General features: G+C 48.4%; 1 protein-coding gene across 4 annotated transcripts in view; it reads right to left on the minus strand.

The window, feature by feature from the left end:
- Window positions 1-18,478, minus strand: part of HOXA3 (homeobox A3) — an 18,648-nt gene continuing 170 nt past the window's right edge. The window contains exons 1-3 of one of the 4 annotated variants that reach the window (XM_080579642.1): window positions 14,858-18,476; window positions 3,113-3,704; window positions 1-1,673 (exon numbers count right to left, since the gene is read on the minus strand). In XM_080579642.1, coding sequence (XP_080435768.1) covers window positions 904-1,673; window positions 3,113-3,587 — 1,245 coding nt within the window. In that variant the 5' untranslated portion in view covers window positions 3,588-3,704; window positions 14,858-18,476 and the 3' untranslated portion in view covers window positions 1-903. The other 3 variants (XM_080579645.1, XM_080579643.1, XM_080579644.1) reach the window with 3 other exon arrangements.

The raw sequence follows: 18,478 nt of genomic DNA on the forward strand, positions 1-18,478 counted from the left end.
TTTATTATTCAGAATAAAAACTTTATTTTTTTTTCAGAACGTGAGCAGCAAGGAATGTATAACTTTCAAAACAAATCTAGCCTTTTCAGCTTTACACGCTTTCCGCCTAGCTGGATGTTACAAGCATAAATTATTCAAACTGTGATTTTTTTTTTTCCCAGATTTTATTGCATCGTCATCATCATCGTTATCATCATTTTGAATAAAGGAGTTATAGTTTCCTTTCAAATGGTATTTCCTACGCGTGCCGATATGCCATCTAACGTATGGCCAGGTAAATACCTCCTGAATATTCAGGGTACAGATTTTTTATATATATATAAATATGAACAAATGGGGATAAATAAAATTTTAAACACTTAGATTATTCAATGTTTGCAAAAAAAAAATATAAATAAATCTGAATGTTCACCAGCATACACACATTGAAAGACTTACACGTATTAATAATTGTCCAGGGAGTCCCTGTCCAAGCGCTTTTGATGTCTTTCTCGCTATTTAAAAGAAGTGCAATAAAAAAAATTGCTTCCCCGTGGGATCAATCATGTACGAACAAATTCACATTTAAGAATTCCTTTTATAGAAAATTTGTTCATATACCCTGTTTTGATAAAAGTGTAGAAGGTAAAGTATAAAGCCTATGTATACTCCCAAAGTGAGACACAAGGCTACAGTTCAAGAAGATAAATATCCACTAGTGAAACTATAGAGCAATTCAAGCAACAAATATTGCTACGTCACATAAACTAGAAAACGCTCTTACCAAAGGAAACAAAACAAACTAAAACGAACAAAAGAAAGAAGAAAGAGAGGGGAGGGCACATGGCGAGGAGGAGAGAGAGGAAGGTGTGAGTACTTCTAAAAAGTTGGGGGCTTCGTGTTCCACTTAGTGACTCCTGTCTCTTACAGATGGGTGAGTTTGGGCGCTTCCTGAATTCTTCCCTGAGAAGGATGGTGAGCGGTAAGGTCTGTGTATGTCGGGTGCGGATCGCAAGGTCCATGGTGGTGATTGTTGCCCATTGGCCCAGCCCCGCTGTAGTCCATGTTGGCAGAGGGAGGATGAGGGAGATGAGTTAGACCAAAGATGGAAGGCCCAGAATTGGTCATGGTCTCCACGTAGTTGCCCCCTACATAGACGGGGCTTCCCTGTATATGTGGATTCCCATAACCGTTGCCTTGAAGAGGATGAGTATCGTATTCAGGTGTCACAGCTGCTGTCCCCGTGTATCTCTTTTGAGGAGGTGGGCAATTATTAAGAGGAGCGGTATACGATGCAGGGATGCCATAGGTGTTTTGATGAGGCTTGTTAAATGGCGGAGGCGACTGGGGCTCGTAGGGGACACTGTTTACTAAAGAATGCATAGAGTTTAGATACCCCCCCGCGGCTGGAGGGACAGGGCTTCTGCTTGGTGACTGTCCTCCTGAAGAGGTCATCATGCCCTTGCCCTTTTGATCCTTTTTGTATTTCATCCTGCGGTTCTGAAACCAGATTTTGATCTGTCTTTCTGTGAGATTGAGCAAATTGGCCATCTCTACCCTTCGTGGCCTGCAAAGGTATCTATTGAAGTGGAACTCCTTTTCCAGTTCTACCAGCTGGGCACTTGTGTAAGCTGTACGGGCTCGCTTAGAGGAGGCTTGCCCTGGAGGGCTTTTATCACCAGCACAACTCTCACCTAAGTAAATCACACAAAGAACACAATCAGATGGTGAACCTGGACACAATAACCACAGACAGCACCCTACAACACCAGCACCTGCATGGTCCAGCTCTTGGCCATGAGATGCCCACATGTGTGATGAGTACTTGCCCTGGCATGAGCTCATTCATGCCAAGCTACAAGCCTCAGTAGATTTTCTTCACCTCATTAGCATCATTATATGGCTATCCTTGCTCTCTGTAAGAATGACAGCATGCAACGTACCTTGAACATTGCATAAAGGAATAAGAAAGGTTCAGGGAAATAAAGCTGAAAGTTTTAGAAACTCAGAAGGTGAATCTATGGCTTTGCTTACGTACCAGGCTCAAGCAGCTCTTCAAGAACTACCTGTCTTCTTCACTACTGTGAAGATCTGCAGCCCCCTTTTTCTGAAAACCCTGATGTATACACATCAGCTACAGAAGTTTGCAGGTCAGGTATCCACATATAAAGTTATAACATATAAAACTGACAGTATACTGTTTCTAGGACATCTAGCATAAACATATGGTAGTAATTGGGAAGTATAATGCACATAAGAACATACGGTGGCTATGCTTGCATAAAGGCGTACAGACATATTTAAATGTTATTGCTTTTTAATAAAATAAATGCATGATATGGAAGACTGTAAACAGCAGTATTACCAGAGCTCTAAAAAGCACACAGGAGAAGACATTCACTAGTTTTGGACTCTATTTCCAAGACTCGTTTAAGAGAAAAAGAGGAAGAGGTTAATATAAACACAACTCCTGGGCATTGGAGCTAGCACTGGTGTTATCGATTTGGGTTTCCTTGAGTAATAAAAGTGTTAATATATACTTCCATCCCTCAAATAATATTTTATGGGCTTAAGTTTATGGCACTCCAGAAGATTTTTGTTTACCAGGCTTGTAACTTTGCCAATCAGCCTGTTAAAATAGGAAGAGGTTCTGACTGCGTGCAGGGCATTGATCCTGACTGCACATGATTATGAGCTATTTTATTTGTGTTACACTTCAGCAGATAGGTCACTGTCTTATTAATCTAGCAGCACTGTGCCAACAAAGTACTTGGGACGGGCCTCTGGCTTAAGGCCTGGGCTGCTCCGCACTGACATGATTTACTGGAGTGGGGATTACCTATGAAATGTGATAGACACAGGAGGGCACAAGTACTTGAGCCACAAGAAAACCTGATCACTTCGGATCCATCCTGCAAGTCTGGGAAAGTTTCCCAGGGGGGTGATCGCTCACTGAGCTCCCGCTGCAAGCAGCAGGAGCTCCTCTCCAAAAGCTCAAGGGGGTCAACCTAGAGAGGAAAAAAAGCCCCCTCCCTTCCCTCACCGAAGTGAAGGTGGCCAGGGCTACCCTCCTCCCCGCAGGACACGTGGCCAGCCCAGGGGCACCCAGGGAGAGGGGGAGCATGTTTCATACCTGAACTGGAACTGCTGTTTTTCTGCTTTGTGTTTTGCCGAGACTCTTTCATCCACGGGAATATCTGTTTGGACATGGTGGGCGAGTTAAGAGCCGGGCTCTTGGTGGGGTTGGCCGGGGCAGTGTTGCTGCTGGCATTTTGAGATGGTGAGGCGGAGGACGGAGGTGGAGGAGGCTGCGACTGCTGGGCCGGAGGCGGCTGCGGTGGGGCCTGCGGGTCCGCGAGGCTGGGGGGCTGGAGAGGCTGGCTGGGGAGGGTCCTCATGCAACTCTCACTGATGTCATTGGCCTTGTGGTGGGACACGGAGCTGCCGGGGGACTGGAGGGAGCACGCGGGGCGGTGGTACTCAGTTTCCACAAGTGACGAAGACGGAGGATATTGCTGCTGACTCGCATTATAAGTGAAACCATTTGCTCCTTGGTAGGGATAGGCACCATAGATTGCAGAGCTGTCGTAGTAGGTCGCTTTTTGCATTTCGTTGTTTCCCAATATTTATTTCGCAAACTGACAGGGTCTTGACACCCTTGGAGAATAACATTGGCACCCCTCTGTCACGTGGCACTCTTCCTCCAATGGCCTCTCCGGGCAGACCTGGGGTGTGGGGAGAGCAGAGCAGGGTGAAGAAATGGTACAAATCCATCTTACTTTCAATAGCTAAGTGACATGAAAGCCATAAAAGAAAAAGTGGTCAGCAATATTTAGCAGCATGACTTGGCCTCAGGCGCAGAGCATTTCGATATAAAAGCTGCCTGGATTTACTGTCAGCTACAAATATGTGCTTTGCTGCACCGGGATAGGGGCTTTCTAGGGTTTTTTCCTTTCTTTCTTCCTAAGAAACAGAGTGGGGCACCACACGGCAAAGGGGTTGATCATTTATCATTGTGAGGCTGTTTTAATACCGGTCTCTGAGATAAGGGTGATCGAGGAATCGCTAATGCGAAGGGGCTGGGCTATGCCTTCATTCCAGCTCCAGGATCAAACCCTCTCCTGTAACCGGCATCATTTTATTTTTAGCCCTTCTCTCCAGGTTACGGCTCTCCATTCAACTTCAAAGAAATACATGAGATTGTTCCTGTCTACGTGTGGCAGGGGGCAGGAGCGGGGTGGAAAGGTTTTCTAGCCAGAAATATTTACACACGCTGATCCCGAGTGACGGATTTTGGCTTGTCTATGAAACGCTCGATAGGAAAATAAACAAAGCCAGCGCCTTCTCCCCTCCATGCTTGCACACCACCTCCAGCCGCCCAGGTCAAGCACCCTGGCAGCAGTGGTTCCTGCCCGGGTGAGCCCCCACACCCGCCCTGCAGCGGCTCCCGCACGGCCCCGGAGCGCGGCCAGAGCCCCCGGCCCTGCCCCCACGTCCCCCACGCCCGCCCCCACCCGCGAGGGGCTCTGGAGCCTTAGCTGGACCCGGCTCCACGTGAAGCCCCTTCAGCAAGGCCAGCAGTGGCAAGTTAGGTGCTTTGGAGGTTGTTGGTTCGTTTTTTTTGTTATTTTGTTGTTGTTGTTTTTGTTATTTTCAAGACACTAACTTTTCGTGGAATCAGCCAGATTCTACCTGTTAAAACATGATGGATTGGGGAAAAAAAAAAAAACACACACACACACACACCAGGAACCTGAAAAACCAGCGTTCATCTCCATGACCACGGCTTGAACTTTCCTTCCAACTTAGCGATAATAGGTTCTGTCTTGGAAACTGCTATGTAATTTGATGTATGAGGGTCACTTGGCTGGGGAGAGGGTGGACACAAACCCAGAGAATGCTTCTCCTGCCCGGGCGAATCCCTTTCTCCTCCCTCTCTTTTCCCCCCAGTCCTTCTGTTCTTTCTGTTATTCTTCAAATTAAATTCTACTGCTTACCTGCCTGAAAATAACCAGCTAAAGAATTGCCCGCACTAATGAGAGTGGAGACCTGTGCGCAATTTCGGATCTAGCAGCTCTTTCCACATGCACACACATTGTTCTCAGAAATAAAATGTGTTGCTCACCGTCCCCCTATCCCCTTGTTGACAAACAACTCTGTCTTTTCAGGAGTCACATCAGCCCTCATTTCTTTTGCCACTTCCCCTGCACTTAAGCAGCTGGATATTTTCCCCCAAAACATCTAACGACGACAAATGCTTAGGGGCGAAAAGGCTTACACAACACATGCACCAAACGATCTCATTCTAAGCCTTTCAAGTTATACAAGTTCTTAGAAAACAGTATTCCCTTTGTTATAACACAACAAAATTAAGGTAGCACACCTACAGCAGGGCGGCTGCCCTATTATTGCACTAAGCAAGCTCTCTGGATGTTATTAAGCTAATAAGCCGATGGAGATCTGAGGCGCGCACACAATTTCCAGCTCCTCGCCTCCCTTTCCTAATGATATCTTCTGGGCCTGCTGTGATTTTTCTCAATTCCTTTGCTTCCGGAAAAAAAAAAAAGAAAAAAAAAAAAAAGAACAAGAACATGAGCACCGCTGCCAGAGGAGAATGAAGAGCCAGCAGTGATTTTTTAGAAAAGGCACCCGCCTTGTACGGTCGCGACATCAAATATTTCGCCCTTCCCTGGGCTCTCCAAGTTGGGGCGAGCCCCGCACCGCGCCGGGGGCTGAGCGCCGCGGAGAGCTGCGCGCCCCGAGCGCGAACAATGGGCAGCTCCCCTTCGGAGGCAAAATGCTAGTGAATCTTCGGCCCTCTGCCAGGAAAGGAAAATCGGCACCCGCCTTTGGCTGCGAAAGTTAATCACTTCCTACAAAGTTATAAAGGAGCGGGGTAACCTGAGGAGCGCACGGCCATTACTCGCGAAAAGAGCACTAGCGGGATTTATAGTGCCAGGGATCACGATAATAACAGCGCCCTAGCGGGAGAGGAGGGGGAGAGAAAGTTTGCCACCCAAACTGGTGCCTGGGATGGGAAGAGCTCTCCTCTCCCCCATCAAAGACAAAAGGCCAGCTCTCGCCAACACAGCTGGGCCCCCAAATTTTCCAGTGCCCGTTTCAGCGGCTCCATCTCCATTTGCGCAATACACCTCTCTGCCCTTCACCAACCTCTCCCCCCGCCAGACAGACCGGAGACAGCAGATGAAAGCTGCCTGGGGGAGGCACGTCCCCCCCGTCTCCCCCGCTCCTCAGTTCAGCTCTCCCCTACCCTCTCCTTCCTTCCCCTTGCCCGTCCCTAAAACCACCACATCTTTTCCCTGCAACTCCCAGCCGAGCCCCAAACTCTGACTCCAGGACGAAAGAAACCAGGCAGCCCCCCCGAAAGATTTCCTGAAAGATAAAGACAAAGTTGAGAGAAGGTGGGGGGGGGTTGGGGGGAGAGGAGAGAGAGCTGCCTGAACACGAAGTGTAAGGGTATCAGTCACTGCCTGGAAGGAAGCCCCAGCTTGTGAACTCTTCTTGAACCGACATTTAAGTCTACGGTCATAAATCACTGGGACATAAACTCCGCCATTCACGACTGATAGCAGCGTATTTGTGGCCTGCTTACCTTAACTTCTGACGACTGAGGCGGAAGCCAGCATGCTCTCTCTCTCTCTCTCTTTTTTTTTTTTTTTTTTTTTTTTTGGAAGCTCGGCGACACAGCCCAGGGAGAGCAAGGACTAGTTGCCCCAGCCAAGTCCCTGCGGCTGCGGGATGGGCACCGGCTCAGCTCCTCCGCACCCGGCCGGGAGGGGCGAGCCCTGCCCCGCAAGGGATGGGGACGGCTGCTCCGGACACCCGCCTCCCCCGGCCCCCTCCCGCTCCACGCTGCCCACCCTGCCCCAGCCCGTCCCCGGGCTCCCCCTGTAAGGGACACCGGAGGACGGGGACGTTTCCCAGGGCTGCTCCCCGCTCCTGGCGGGGATGGGAAGGAGAGAGAGGAAAAGAAAAAGGGGGGGGGGGGGGGGCGGGGGGGAGCAGGGAAAAAAAAAAAAAGGACAAATTAAAAAAAAAAAAAAACAGAAGGAAGGAAGAAAGAAAGGCGGCCGCCTGGGGAAGCCTGGGGACTGGGGGAAGGAGCGGAGGAGTGTGGCAGTGAAGGAGTGCGGCCCCCCCCCAGCACCCGGGCGTCACCAAAGTCCAGGAAAATTATGCTAATGAAGACAAACGGCGCTCACAAAGGGTCGCTCTCACCAGCCTCCGGGGTTGCTGTGGCGGGGTTGTTTGTTTTGTCCCTCTTACGAGTGGGGTTTGGGGGCGGCCGCGGAATAGCCCCGCCGCCGGGAGCCCCGCAAAGCCCGGGAGGGGAGCGGCCCGGAGAGCCGGGTCCAGGGAGCCAAGCAAAGCCCACCAGGAGCCCCGCTCTGGGCAATGTTTCCAGAGCCACGCTGGAAATCATTAGAGTTACTAATTATTAACTCATGCATGTGCATGCGTGAGCGCGCACACACACAGATGGACGCCCGGACACCCCCCTCGCCCCCCCAAATCTCCCCATTGCCCTGGACGGGCGCAGAGGCGCTCCCACCCACCCATGTGCTGCACAGCCGGCCCGGGGTGCCCGCAGCCCCCCGGTGGGGGCCCGTGGGAGCCCTCCCTCACCTCCCGCTCCACGGCAGCTCCGGGAAAGGCACTCGCCTTTGTTTTTCCAGCACCCCAAGCTGGGGGGGGCGGAGTCCCCAATTTTTCCCTAGAAGAGAAACCCGGGAGCGAGGGCGCAAGCCGGGCGCTCGCACGGGAAATTCAAGCAATTGGAAGCCGCTGCCCCCCAGGCATGAGGGGCTGTGGGCTCCGCGCCCTAAGAGGGGGCTCCGCAGAGTGCCTAGGTGTAAATTTGACGTTACTCGGTTAATGAAGGCATTAAAAATAAAACTTTTCCGTTAAAAGCACGAGGGAGCCCGGCGTCATCTTAAAGCACAAACAAAGCGAGGGGGAAGAGAGAAATAAAAAGCACTATAAGGCTGGGGTGGCCTCTTACGCATACCAATGGTTTTTGTCATTTATGGCTATGCAAGATTTATGACTTCATGCACCAAAGCTGTAAACAGAGCACTAAAACAGAAAACACTTGCTCCTTATGGCATAAGTGAGAAGGCACCACATGAAAGGGGAAGCGGGCAGCGTAGGAGGAGAGGAGAAGCAAAAATCCCGCGTATGCATTTTGCTTCAAACAACCCCTTGAATGTTGCATCGGAAGAGAAGTCTTTTTAGTCAATAATCAACCCCACACTTTCTTCTGAAACTGCTGAGCCGCCATTCGCCCTGTTTGCCGACCAAAAAGCCAGAGGCACCGCTGAGCCCCGACGGAGCCCTTCGGGATAAAGAGGAGAAATTTGGCCAAGGGGGAACCGAGGACTGCAGAAACCTGCGGACGCCGGGGACCGGGCCGGTTTGGGGAGCGCTGCCGAAAGCTTGTGCCATCTTTTCCTAGGAGTGCACTGAACCGTCGGAGCTGGCTATTCGGGCTGCATGTCTGTATTTAAGAGCGGGGACGGAGGGGGGGGGGGGGGGCTTTTTAAAACTGGAGGGATTTGCAAGGGACTTTAATTGTAAGAACCGAAGTGGTTCCTCGCAATACTGAAGTATTTCCTCCCTTCGTCTCACTGCCTGCAAAGAGTATTTGCCTCTTAGTCCCGTTTCCCCACGCCCCCTCTCTCCCCAAAGAGGTCATTTTAAACACGAGAAGATGATTTCTTTTTTATGTGCCTTATGATGGAGGGATAAGTGTCCCAACGCACAGATTCCCGCTGCTTTTATCTGCCTTTCCCTCTCAGAGGCCGAATATTTTCTTTCTGCCACATTCCGCAGGGAGCGATAGGGCTCTGCTCGGGGAGGGACAGGGAGCCTTTGGGGCTGACTCCTGACTCGGGAACGAGCCGCATTTTCTTCCAAAAAGTCTCGTTTTCAGGACTGTCCGCCTTCGTGAAGTTGTTCTTAGTTTCCAAACAAAATAATGCCCGGAAAGCGCTTTATCCTGGGATGCTCCGACGAGTGGTCAGCGCTATAATTCAAGGTTGATATGGGGGAGGCTTTTAGGGATGAAAGGACAAGGCTGCAGGAGAACGGGACAGATTCTGGAAGCGGCGTCTCTGCGAGTCGTTAGGGAGTTAGCAGAGGATAGTAGAAGGACTGGGCTATCGGACAGTCCAAGCAGACGTGGTTAATCGCGATTATTGTTTATGTTATCTACCAGCAAAGAATCGCAATGGACACTTCGCTATTTGCTCAGCAGTCTGAGGTTATTTACACAAGCCGCCGAAATGCCCCGCTCCTACAAAACTCTCCTTGCTTTCTTTCGCTCCAAACCAGGACTGTGTTATTTATGAGTGTTTTAACTGGGTCAATATGCATCCGAACTGGGTCATAAATCAGAGGAAACGCTGCCAAGTAATTGAGTTGCAATTAAAGCTTACACTTTATTTTTGAGGCGCGTTTTGGCCCATTTCAAAACATGGCAAAGCCAACGTCGGCTTTTAGACATGCTAAAAGAGCAAAGCAGTTCTTCTTCCCTGGCATAAGAGAGACGCTGTGTCTGATAAAGGACAACGTGCTTCAGGATGGTCTGAAGGGGAAATAGCATTTATTTGGGTCAGTTCTGTCCTGAGAGCGGCTTAAGGAGCAAGAAAGCGAGAAATCAGCGCTAGCATCTCGGCCCTGGGGGTCCCTGCACAATAGCCACGAATAGGTTCAAGTGGAAATAACCATTTTTTTGTTTTGGTTTGTTTTCAGTAGGTTTTGTTTCTCATCCTTCTCTTTTCTGCCTCTCTCCCTCCCTGACCCCTTAGAAGAGTAATTGCCAGCACCCGGTAGCTGGGGACAAAATGGTACAGCAGAAATAGGCGCTGACCAAACTGGAGGAAAGAAAGCCTCGGCGCTGTGACCTTTCCCAAAGCCGGGACCCACCAGGGAAATGTCATTTTTTTTGTAACATTTTGCCCTCCTTGGATAACCACGTAATTCTTCAATTCTCGTCATTTTAAGTGCATTCCTTATAATGTAATTACATAGACATATTTATACATACTTGCATATACTCAAATATTTATACATACGGATATGTATATATTTATGTAAAAGACAGTACGGATATGAGTTTAGGACTAGTATATGTTATCCTAGAAGATAATTTCCACTGCTATCCCTGTTATTCTCGCTTTCCAGATCCCCGTTCAGAGGGGAAAAAAAAATCAACACCACATTTCCAAGGCTGATTTATTGTTAGTAGCCATGGCTGGCTCTTGGTGCAGCTCCTTCTCACCGAGGAGAAATAAAGAGGAGCCCCTGGCTCGTTTGGAAAGGGGAAGCCACAGAGCTGAGCCCTCCGCTCCCGGTAAACAAAGTACCACTAAAGCATCATAAATAAAATGGCAGCACAATTGCATACTCATCGATTTCCAGAGCGGCAGCGGCCGAACAAACACACATAAAACAACAACCGCCCCACACTCGAGCACGACCCAAGCCGAGGAGCATCCCCCCCGCGCCTTCCTCCCCGACCTCCCCAAATACATCCAGAAATAAACATACAAACATCAAAATTAAAAATTAAAATTAAAAAAAAAAAAAAAGAAGGAGCCCGGCAAGAAAACAATACGAGAGGCTTTCCCATCTCTAGCCGATCATAAATAACGATAACATGGCAATCGAGGGGCTGGAGCGGAGGCAGCTGGCCATCAACAGCCGTGTGGGATCTCTATGGAGAAAAATAAATAAAGAAGCAAACTCTCCCTGCTCCGCTCGCTGCGAGGGGAGAGTTGAATATTTACCGCAGCAAATTGAAACAAAGGGGGAAGCAGCCTGGCTCCGGGTGCACACACACGCACGCACACACACGCACTCGCTTCAGCCTTTTCTACTGACCTTTGCCTCGAACAGCAATAACTCACCACATAAATGAACAATCAACGGAAATACCTTAAAATAAAATCCATCCTTTCTAACGAAGCATTTCGTCCTCTCCGCTCGACAATAATCTTTCCATAAGGAACGAAAGCTGTCAGCGAAATGGCCAGCTCTTGCAGGGACGGTGATGGGGGCAGGAAAAAAAAATAATAGAAAGCGGTGCTTGCTCTGAACAGAAACTGGAAAAGCGTAATCGCAGACGGAGCCAGACCGGGTCTCCACTCCAAATGCCACAATAATGCGCTGTATTATGTGCTCACGTGGTCATACGTCAACTTAAATCCTTTTATTTGAAATAGGGAATCATTGAAGGAACAGGGTTTCTTAGAGCGAGCCTTGGCTTTTTAAAGCCTTAGCCCGGTATGTTGAAGAAGAGTTTTAAGGGAGGGAAGAAGAAAAAAAAAATCAAGAGATGTAGCTGACTAAGGGGGTGGGGGGGAGATTTGTTAGAGTCTTTTTCCTCCCACATCAATATTTCTTTATACAAAGCCCATTGAAAAGTAAGAGGAAATCTTCTCGTAACATGGGATTACACTGCACTTTGCTACTTAGCCTAATTAGCCGTCATTTGCTCCCCGGACCCGCCACTCTGCTCCACGTCGCGTGTCCTCTGCAACCCCCCGAAGAAAGCCCAAACCCTAATACCATTATTTCCAGCCCCCTTCTACACGGGACGACCACCAACCTCCCCCCACCCCCAGACGCCTTTACCCTGCCATTGTAGAGAGCTTGCTCAACTCCCACACGCTACATCAGGGCTCCTGTAGAAACTAAAAAGACCTATAATTACCTGACAAAGGCAAAAAAAGAGTCTCTTCTAAGAGGCTAGTTGATTTTTGTCCTTGTAACACACTATGAAGAATACACCTTCCTTCACCGGCGTGCCTCTGAATTTTGCAAAACCTTTTGGGACCTTGCTGTTAAACCTGTGCTTACGCATTTCCTATACAGCTAGTTTGAGTGATGCACAAAATTATAGGTTTCTAACGATGAAAAAAAAATGGGAAGGGGGAGCTCTCTGCCTAAGGGGGGGAAAATAATAATAATAATAAAAAAAAAGAGCAAAGCTCTATTCGGTCCCCGAGCCAGCCTACCACGCGAGCCAGCTTCGCCTGTGTGCGAACACAGTACATCTTCCCTGCAAGATTGTTTAACTTTTGCTATTGACACAATAAGCTAAACAAACAAAAGAAACCCTAAACTCACATAACTTTTCTGGCTAGAGTCAAAGAAAATCAGATAGTTGACGCTTTTAACGTGTTTCTGACCGAGTTCTGTGAGTCCAGCATTTTGCATCATGATGTATATACCTTATCCTAAACCTTTCCACCATCCCCCATAAGCTCGAAGAAAACTTTCAGCTAACTGCATATCCCCTCTTAGTGTTTCACCTGCACTTCCTACAACAGAATGGAAGGCGATTTCTTTTTAAAGGTGATTTTTACAGTTACAGGCATGTCTTCCGTACCCTCACTTGGACTGTAAAAGTGGGCCACTGGAATTTAAACCCATCAGTAACAGTGTATATGAGTGGACAGTGCAGCAAAGTCAGCGTGACATTACAACAGAGGAAGAATTTGCAATTTTTCATATGGAAGTGAGCTCCTGACAGGATATACATATATTATCCCTCACTAAGAACTGGAATAAAAATTATATACCTCTGAAAGAGAGAGAGCATTATCCACACACGACATGTCTAAGACTGCAACTATCATCACGACTTGAACTCCATTGCCCTCACACTAAACGCGAACCAAGACTGATATTTACTGGACGAGATAGATTCGTGGCGCTTTTAAAACCAGTGCGTTTAGATCTCATAAAAGAAACATAGAGAAAAGTTCCTCTGAAACAATGAAACCGAAATTAATGGGAACGGAGCAGATGTTGAAAAAAGCAGGGCAGACTTTCTTGGGTCTGTTGTAAAAAGTTATTGACTGCTTTGCATCAAAAGCAGAAAGATGGCTTTAGAAGTTGCAGTCCTGAGCAAATAGAAACTACAAAAGCAATAAATCACAATCATAAGTCAGCTTAAATGCCTTAACGCTAGCTATGGCTATTGGCTTCAACCCCCTGTTTCTATGAACATCTTTATTAGTATTAATTGTCAAGTTAATGCTAAAACTACTGTTTAACAATTAACATCGTGTATGTAGTGGGGAAACTAATTAATTCTTAAGAAAAGTAACTTCTTGACGTGTGAATACCTTACACAGGGTGTGCTTTGGGACGGCTGAAGGGGGAATCTTCCTAACTTTACACTGTCCTGGGTCGCAGCTGAAAATGATTCCCTTCCGCCGAATTTGGAAAAGCTTTCTTTGCTTTAGTATCATGATTATGAGTTTTCAAATACGAATTCAAATCATCTTGTAAGTAGCAGACGCTAGATTTCCCCCGCCAACCTCTATATTGCTTTGTTCCTGTTCCTGGACATTCAACATTGTGTTTTATTACCTCGATGATTTGGAGACCTGAAACACGGTTTCTAGGAGGAAAAAAAAATGTGGCGTTTATCAGTAGGTCTGCTTCTGATTTTTCTGCACTTCATACACATGGCTTCGAGCTGAGCTGAAATTCCAAGCTCAGTAACCACAAACAGATCTGGGTTCATAACGTACATTCATTAGGCGAAAGCCTTTGTGCGAGCTCTGGCATTAATAGCCACTCTTAGCACTAATGCTATTTAAAGTTACCTTCAACACAATTAGATTTAGGATTTTTGCCGTCTTTCATGTTTACGTTTATGCCAGTTGTTAAGAGGTAAGGTGTCACTCCCATGTGGAGAAGACATGGGAATGACCATACGACACAAGCATTTATTTCCTTGCTTCCTCGAAAGACTGGAAATCTGCTGGGATGCAGAACTGTTTACCTACATCTGTGCGTCTGATAGAGATAAAGTTGCTCTTTGATCACTTCGAAGCAGATAAAGAGTAGAGCTATCGACTCTGCCCTCATGGAAGAAGTTCTGCTGGGAGTCAGCTGAGGCTGGGAGTGCTGGGTCAGTTAAGGAATCCCAAATATCTCTGCACGAAATACCGTGGACGCATGCCACCGGAGGAAGGTTCCTTCGTAGCGTGTTCTCCCTTTTAATTTCCTAACGTAAGCGTGAACAGACATTTGCAGCGCCTTTTTGTAGTTAAGATTTAAGCAGCCCATTAAGCCAACACAAAGAGCCCTTGTAGTCCTGTAATTTATGGCCGCTTTTAAAAGGTAGTAAAATATACTAATTGTACATCAGCGTCCAAAAATAAGCAGGTAAATCTAGCAGGAATTTAAGCTAATTCTCTGTAATCCTCCCTCCTCTGAGGCTGGCTCTAGCAAATGCTCGCTATGAGAAGCATCGCGTTCCTCCTGCCAGCGGAACAACCGCATCCAGGAGGCAGGCACCAGCCACCACCCCACGGCCGGGGCGAGGCAGGCCGGGACGGACGAATACCTGAAACTTATCTGCGGTCCATTCTGGTGCGTGCACTCAGACAAAAGGCAGGTTTTTCTAGGGTCGCCACCTGAACTCAACCTTTTCCCGTCGCCAAGCGCGCAGGGCTGGCGGCACCGCTCCTCGAGCAGGAAGCAGCAAGCAGCGCCGAGCCATCCCGCACCGCCATGCCTCCCGCTATCTCCCTCGCCCTTTGATTTGAGAAGGAGCTAAGAAGGGACAAAGGCATTCTCAACCTCTTTGGCTCTTCCAATGACTTTGCATCCTTCCTGTCCCCTTTATAAGGCCGGCTATCACTCAGGTCCCGCACGCTTCTTTGTCTGCCCGGACACGCGCATTCACCAGCCGCGGAAGATGAATAGAGCCAATCCAGAAAAATCTAGGCTGGGTTAAATATTTATCACTCCGAAGCCCAGCTCCGGGGGGCTTTCCCCTGTGCGCAGGTACGGGGCAGCGGTTCCCTCGCCCCCCGACCCCCGGGGCTCTTACCTCGTCCCACCGCGAAGACTGGGGCTGAGGCTCTCCCGGCTGCCGCCGCCCGCCCGGACCGGCTTTCCTGGGTGCCCGGGCTCTCTGCAAACAAGCAACAAACAACGCCTTAACGGGGAGCGCAGGGGGAGGTAGCCGCTCACTCATAGGCGACACCGGGCTCGCCGGGAGAGCCCCGGCGCCGGGCGGGCACGGCCGGAGAGGGCGCGGGTCCGAGGCGAAGCGGGGCGAGGAGCGCTGCTATCTGAGAAATAAAAGCGGGAGGCTTTTTTTTTTTCCTTCTTTCTTTTTTTTTTTTTTTTTTCCTCTTTCCCGTAGACAGCTATGCCTTCTGTCTCCAAGTGTTTGGAAATATTGTCATTCCAAACTCTTGTTACATGAATGTCTGCTTTATTTTCCTCTGGGAAACCTTTGTTTAGGATCATTTAATCAAGAACAGACATTAAACACAACTAGTGGTGTTCATCTCTGTTGAATAAAACGCGGAAAGAGTTCCAGTTCTAATGCGGGGAGTATTGTGGTTGGGCTTTTATTCAAACAGTTAGCCAGGGCCCGATCCTGGCACCACCAGCACAATAAGAGACTAACAGTTGACTTCACTGAAACAGCATCGGGCCCGAAACCTTCCTTAAAAAAAAAAATACACTGAAAGCCATTGAAGGGGGGAGGAAAACTGGACGGTCTCTCTTCCCCTAAAAAAAACCATATTGCACAATCCAAAAAGACAATAGTCAGATTATTCGGATGCCACTTACTAAATCACGTTTACATATGAATTTGTCAGATATAATAACGTACCCCCTGTATTCATTCTCGCTAATAAAAAACATCTAACGCATCTTAAAATAGTCAGTAAATGTAAATGCTAATAATTAAATAATACAGTTCTTGTGGAAGGATGTCATCTGAGCCTTGGAAATATTAAGTCTGTCTTGGGAGAACTTTTCGAGCAGATACTTTGCTTTGGCAATTTAATAGTTCCATAATTACTCTAATAATTTTAAATTTGGTGTTGAACTCCAGTCTACATAAAATCATGCAATAATAGCCTACTAAGCTGTTTATTGCCGTCTCATAAATTTCAGAGCGCTGACTGCTAAAATCTACTGGCAAACACAAAAGAAAATGGAAAGTTCAATCTGCGATCTCTGAGCCCGGGCGCTGCTGCCTGGGGTTATCCTTAGCTCTACCTTGCTCTCCATTCAGCTCCGGAGCAGAGGGAAACCCCCTGGCATTTTCGGCTCCAGCTCATACCTTACCCGTTTTGATCCCTAATCAATAGTCATGTTACAAGCCGCAATAAACATTGATCAAGCACGCCGTGACTGGATTGCCCCACTCGTGTTAAATATGGAGTGTGTATCTGAAAACGGTGCCAGCGACTTTCTGTTATTTATTTTGGAGCTATTAAGTCACACCACCATATTTTACATTGCCACAGTCCTTTAAACTATGCTTCTTCTTGAAAGAATTGCTAAGTAGCAATAAAGCACTTTACAAACGCTATGACTTTTTTTTTTAATTTGTTGTTATCCCAAACTCTAATATTCATTGCGGCACTTTAAGTTCGTACATAAATCGTTCAGACTAATGAGTCATAGAGAAATTCGCCCATGACTTTTCCTTTACAATGCTCACTGCCTTTCCATTGCTTTTTTGGCCCTGCATTAGGAGCCGGTGATTTATTAACGCCAGGAAAATTGAACAAAGCAGGTCCTCCTGCACTGTGGCACCCAGCCTTCCACAGTGTGAATTAGAACATTATCAAATGTGTTTGCCTCGGTAACGCTTAATCACCAAAAGCCGTAATGTGACCACAAGGCAGCTAAAACAAAGATTTAACATTTCTAAATATTAAACTTGTTAAGCAAATGCTCAGCAGACAAAGCAAGCACAAACAATTAAAGTCATCAAGCTAGAAATACACACTACCTACTTACCAACACAGACCCTACTGCTTGCTTAAGAAGTTTAGAATCTTTCAAGATAAATCAGGTGGGATTTTTTAAAGGGAAAAAAAAAAAAAAGGAAAGAAAGAAAGAAAAACAAACTCCAGTAATAAGGAGTTGAGTTTCACTTGTGAGAGAATCACTCCTAGTGAGGACTGACGGCCACAGATCCATTCCTGACTATCTGCATTAATTATTTAATGAGTCACGTGACCCTAAAGATTAAAATTTCAATATCTCCCCCAGAACAGACGCAACACCTTTATCTGCGAGCGCAGGGATCCTCGTACTTGGGTCCCCTAATCTCTGCTGGCTTTGACAGCTCCTCAGTTTCTAGGGAGAGCGCTCGGACATGAATAATACGGGTTTGTCCTGCTCCGTATCGAGATGGGGCAGCCTTGCAACTCCCCCCCCCCTCAACACACGCACACACATCAGTGAGTTGAAGCCAGCGCCTCATTGTATGCGGCGTGGTGTACTAATGCGGGGGGGCTCAGGATGCTGCTGCCCGGGGAAGCATCGGGGGCGGTATCCCCCCGGCCCCCCCACGCCCCCGGGCTGCCCTCCAAGGCACGGGTCAATCCTGCCTTCGTGCTGCCCCGGGCGGAGCCATGAAGGCTGCCCGGGGCCGGAGAGGGGGGCGGGGGAAGGCGGCCGCCGTGCTCCCCCTGCCCACGCGGGGAGCCCCGGCCCTTGGCCCTGCCGGGACACGCGTGGGCCGGGCTTGCCCGAGGGGACGGCCCCGGGCCACCCCCGCGGGGGGTCCCACCCTCCCCTGGAAGGGCTCCGGTGGGGCCAAGGGGCCGGGACCGCCCGGATCGGGCCCCAGAGCGGGACCAGGGGGCCGGGGGAGGCCCCGGGGGGGGGTGGGGTGTTATTCATGGCGAGGCTGCCAAGATTTCTGCCTGTGTGAGGGCTCCCCCCACCCCTTCCCTGTTATAAACACTGAGGAGCAAGTCCTTGGGACGGCCAGCACCCTGAAAAAAAATCAATAATGTATATATATATATATATATATATAAAAAATCACAGGATTGGGTAACCCTCCGATGCAGAATGGGTCTAGTTTTTAAATACCACAAGGCGCTTGTCACACCTGAGTTCCCCGTGTAATAAAACACCAGGTATAGCAAGAGATTGCGGGGGAAATGGGGAGGGAGACCTTGGAAAACTCCCATTTTTCTTGCTGGGTGGAGGGGAGGTGGGGAGCGGGGTTAACGGAGTGGCGTTCCCTGCGGCCATTAAATTGACTCCGAGGTGATTTTGTCTTTCTTAGAGATATTGACAAACTTCCACTTCCAGCGTTTTGGGCCGCGCTCGCCATTGTGGCCAGAGCAGATAAATACGTGTGTGAGAGACACCGGGAGAGAGAGGGAGAGGGAGGGAGAGAAAGAGACATTTAGGTCCAAGTGCCGGATTAAAAAGAATACTGTCTTTAAAGGTCAAGGGTTTGAAGGGTCAGTCTGCTTCTCAAAAAAAAAAAAAAAAAACAATTAATGGGATAGAAAATTTGTCCTCTCGGTGAACTCCTGGTTGCCCTAGCAAAGGGAGCACAATGCGAGAATTTAAGCTGGGCGATGTAATTTTCGAAGTTATTGTAAGACAGGCGGTGTGGAAGCGGGAGCAGAGGGCTCCCAGCCCGGGAGCACCGTGCCGCTCCCAGCAGAGGTGG

This window comes from Anser brachyrhynchus, assembly GCF_964034855.1.
Source record: "Anser brachyrhynchus genome assembly, chromosome: 2".
In the NCBI taxonomy this organism is placed as follows: Eukaryota; Metazoa; Chordata; class Aves; order Anseriformes; family Anatidae; genus Anser; species Anser brachyrhynchus.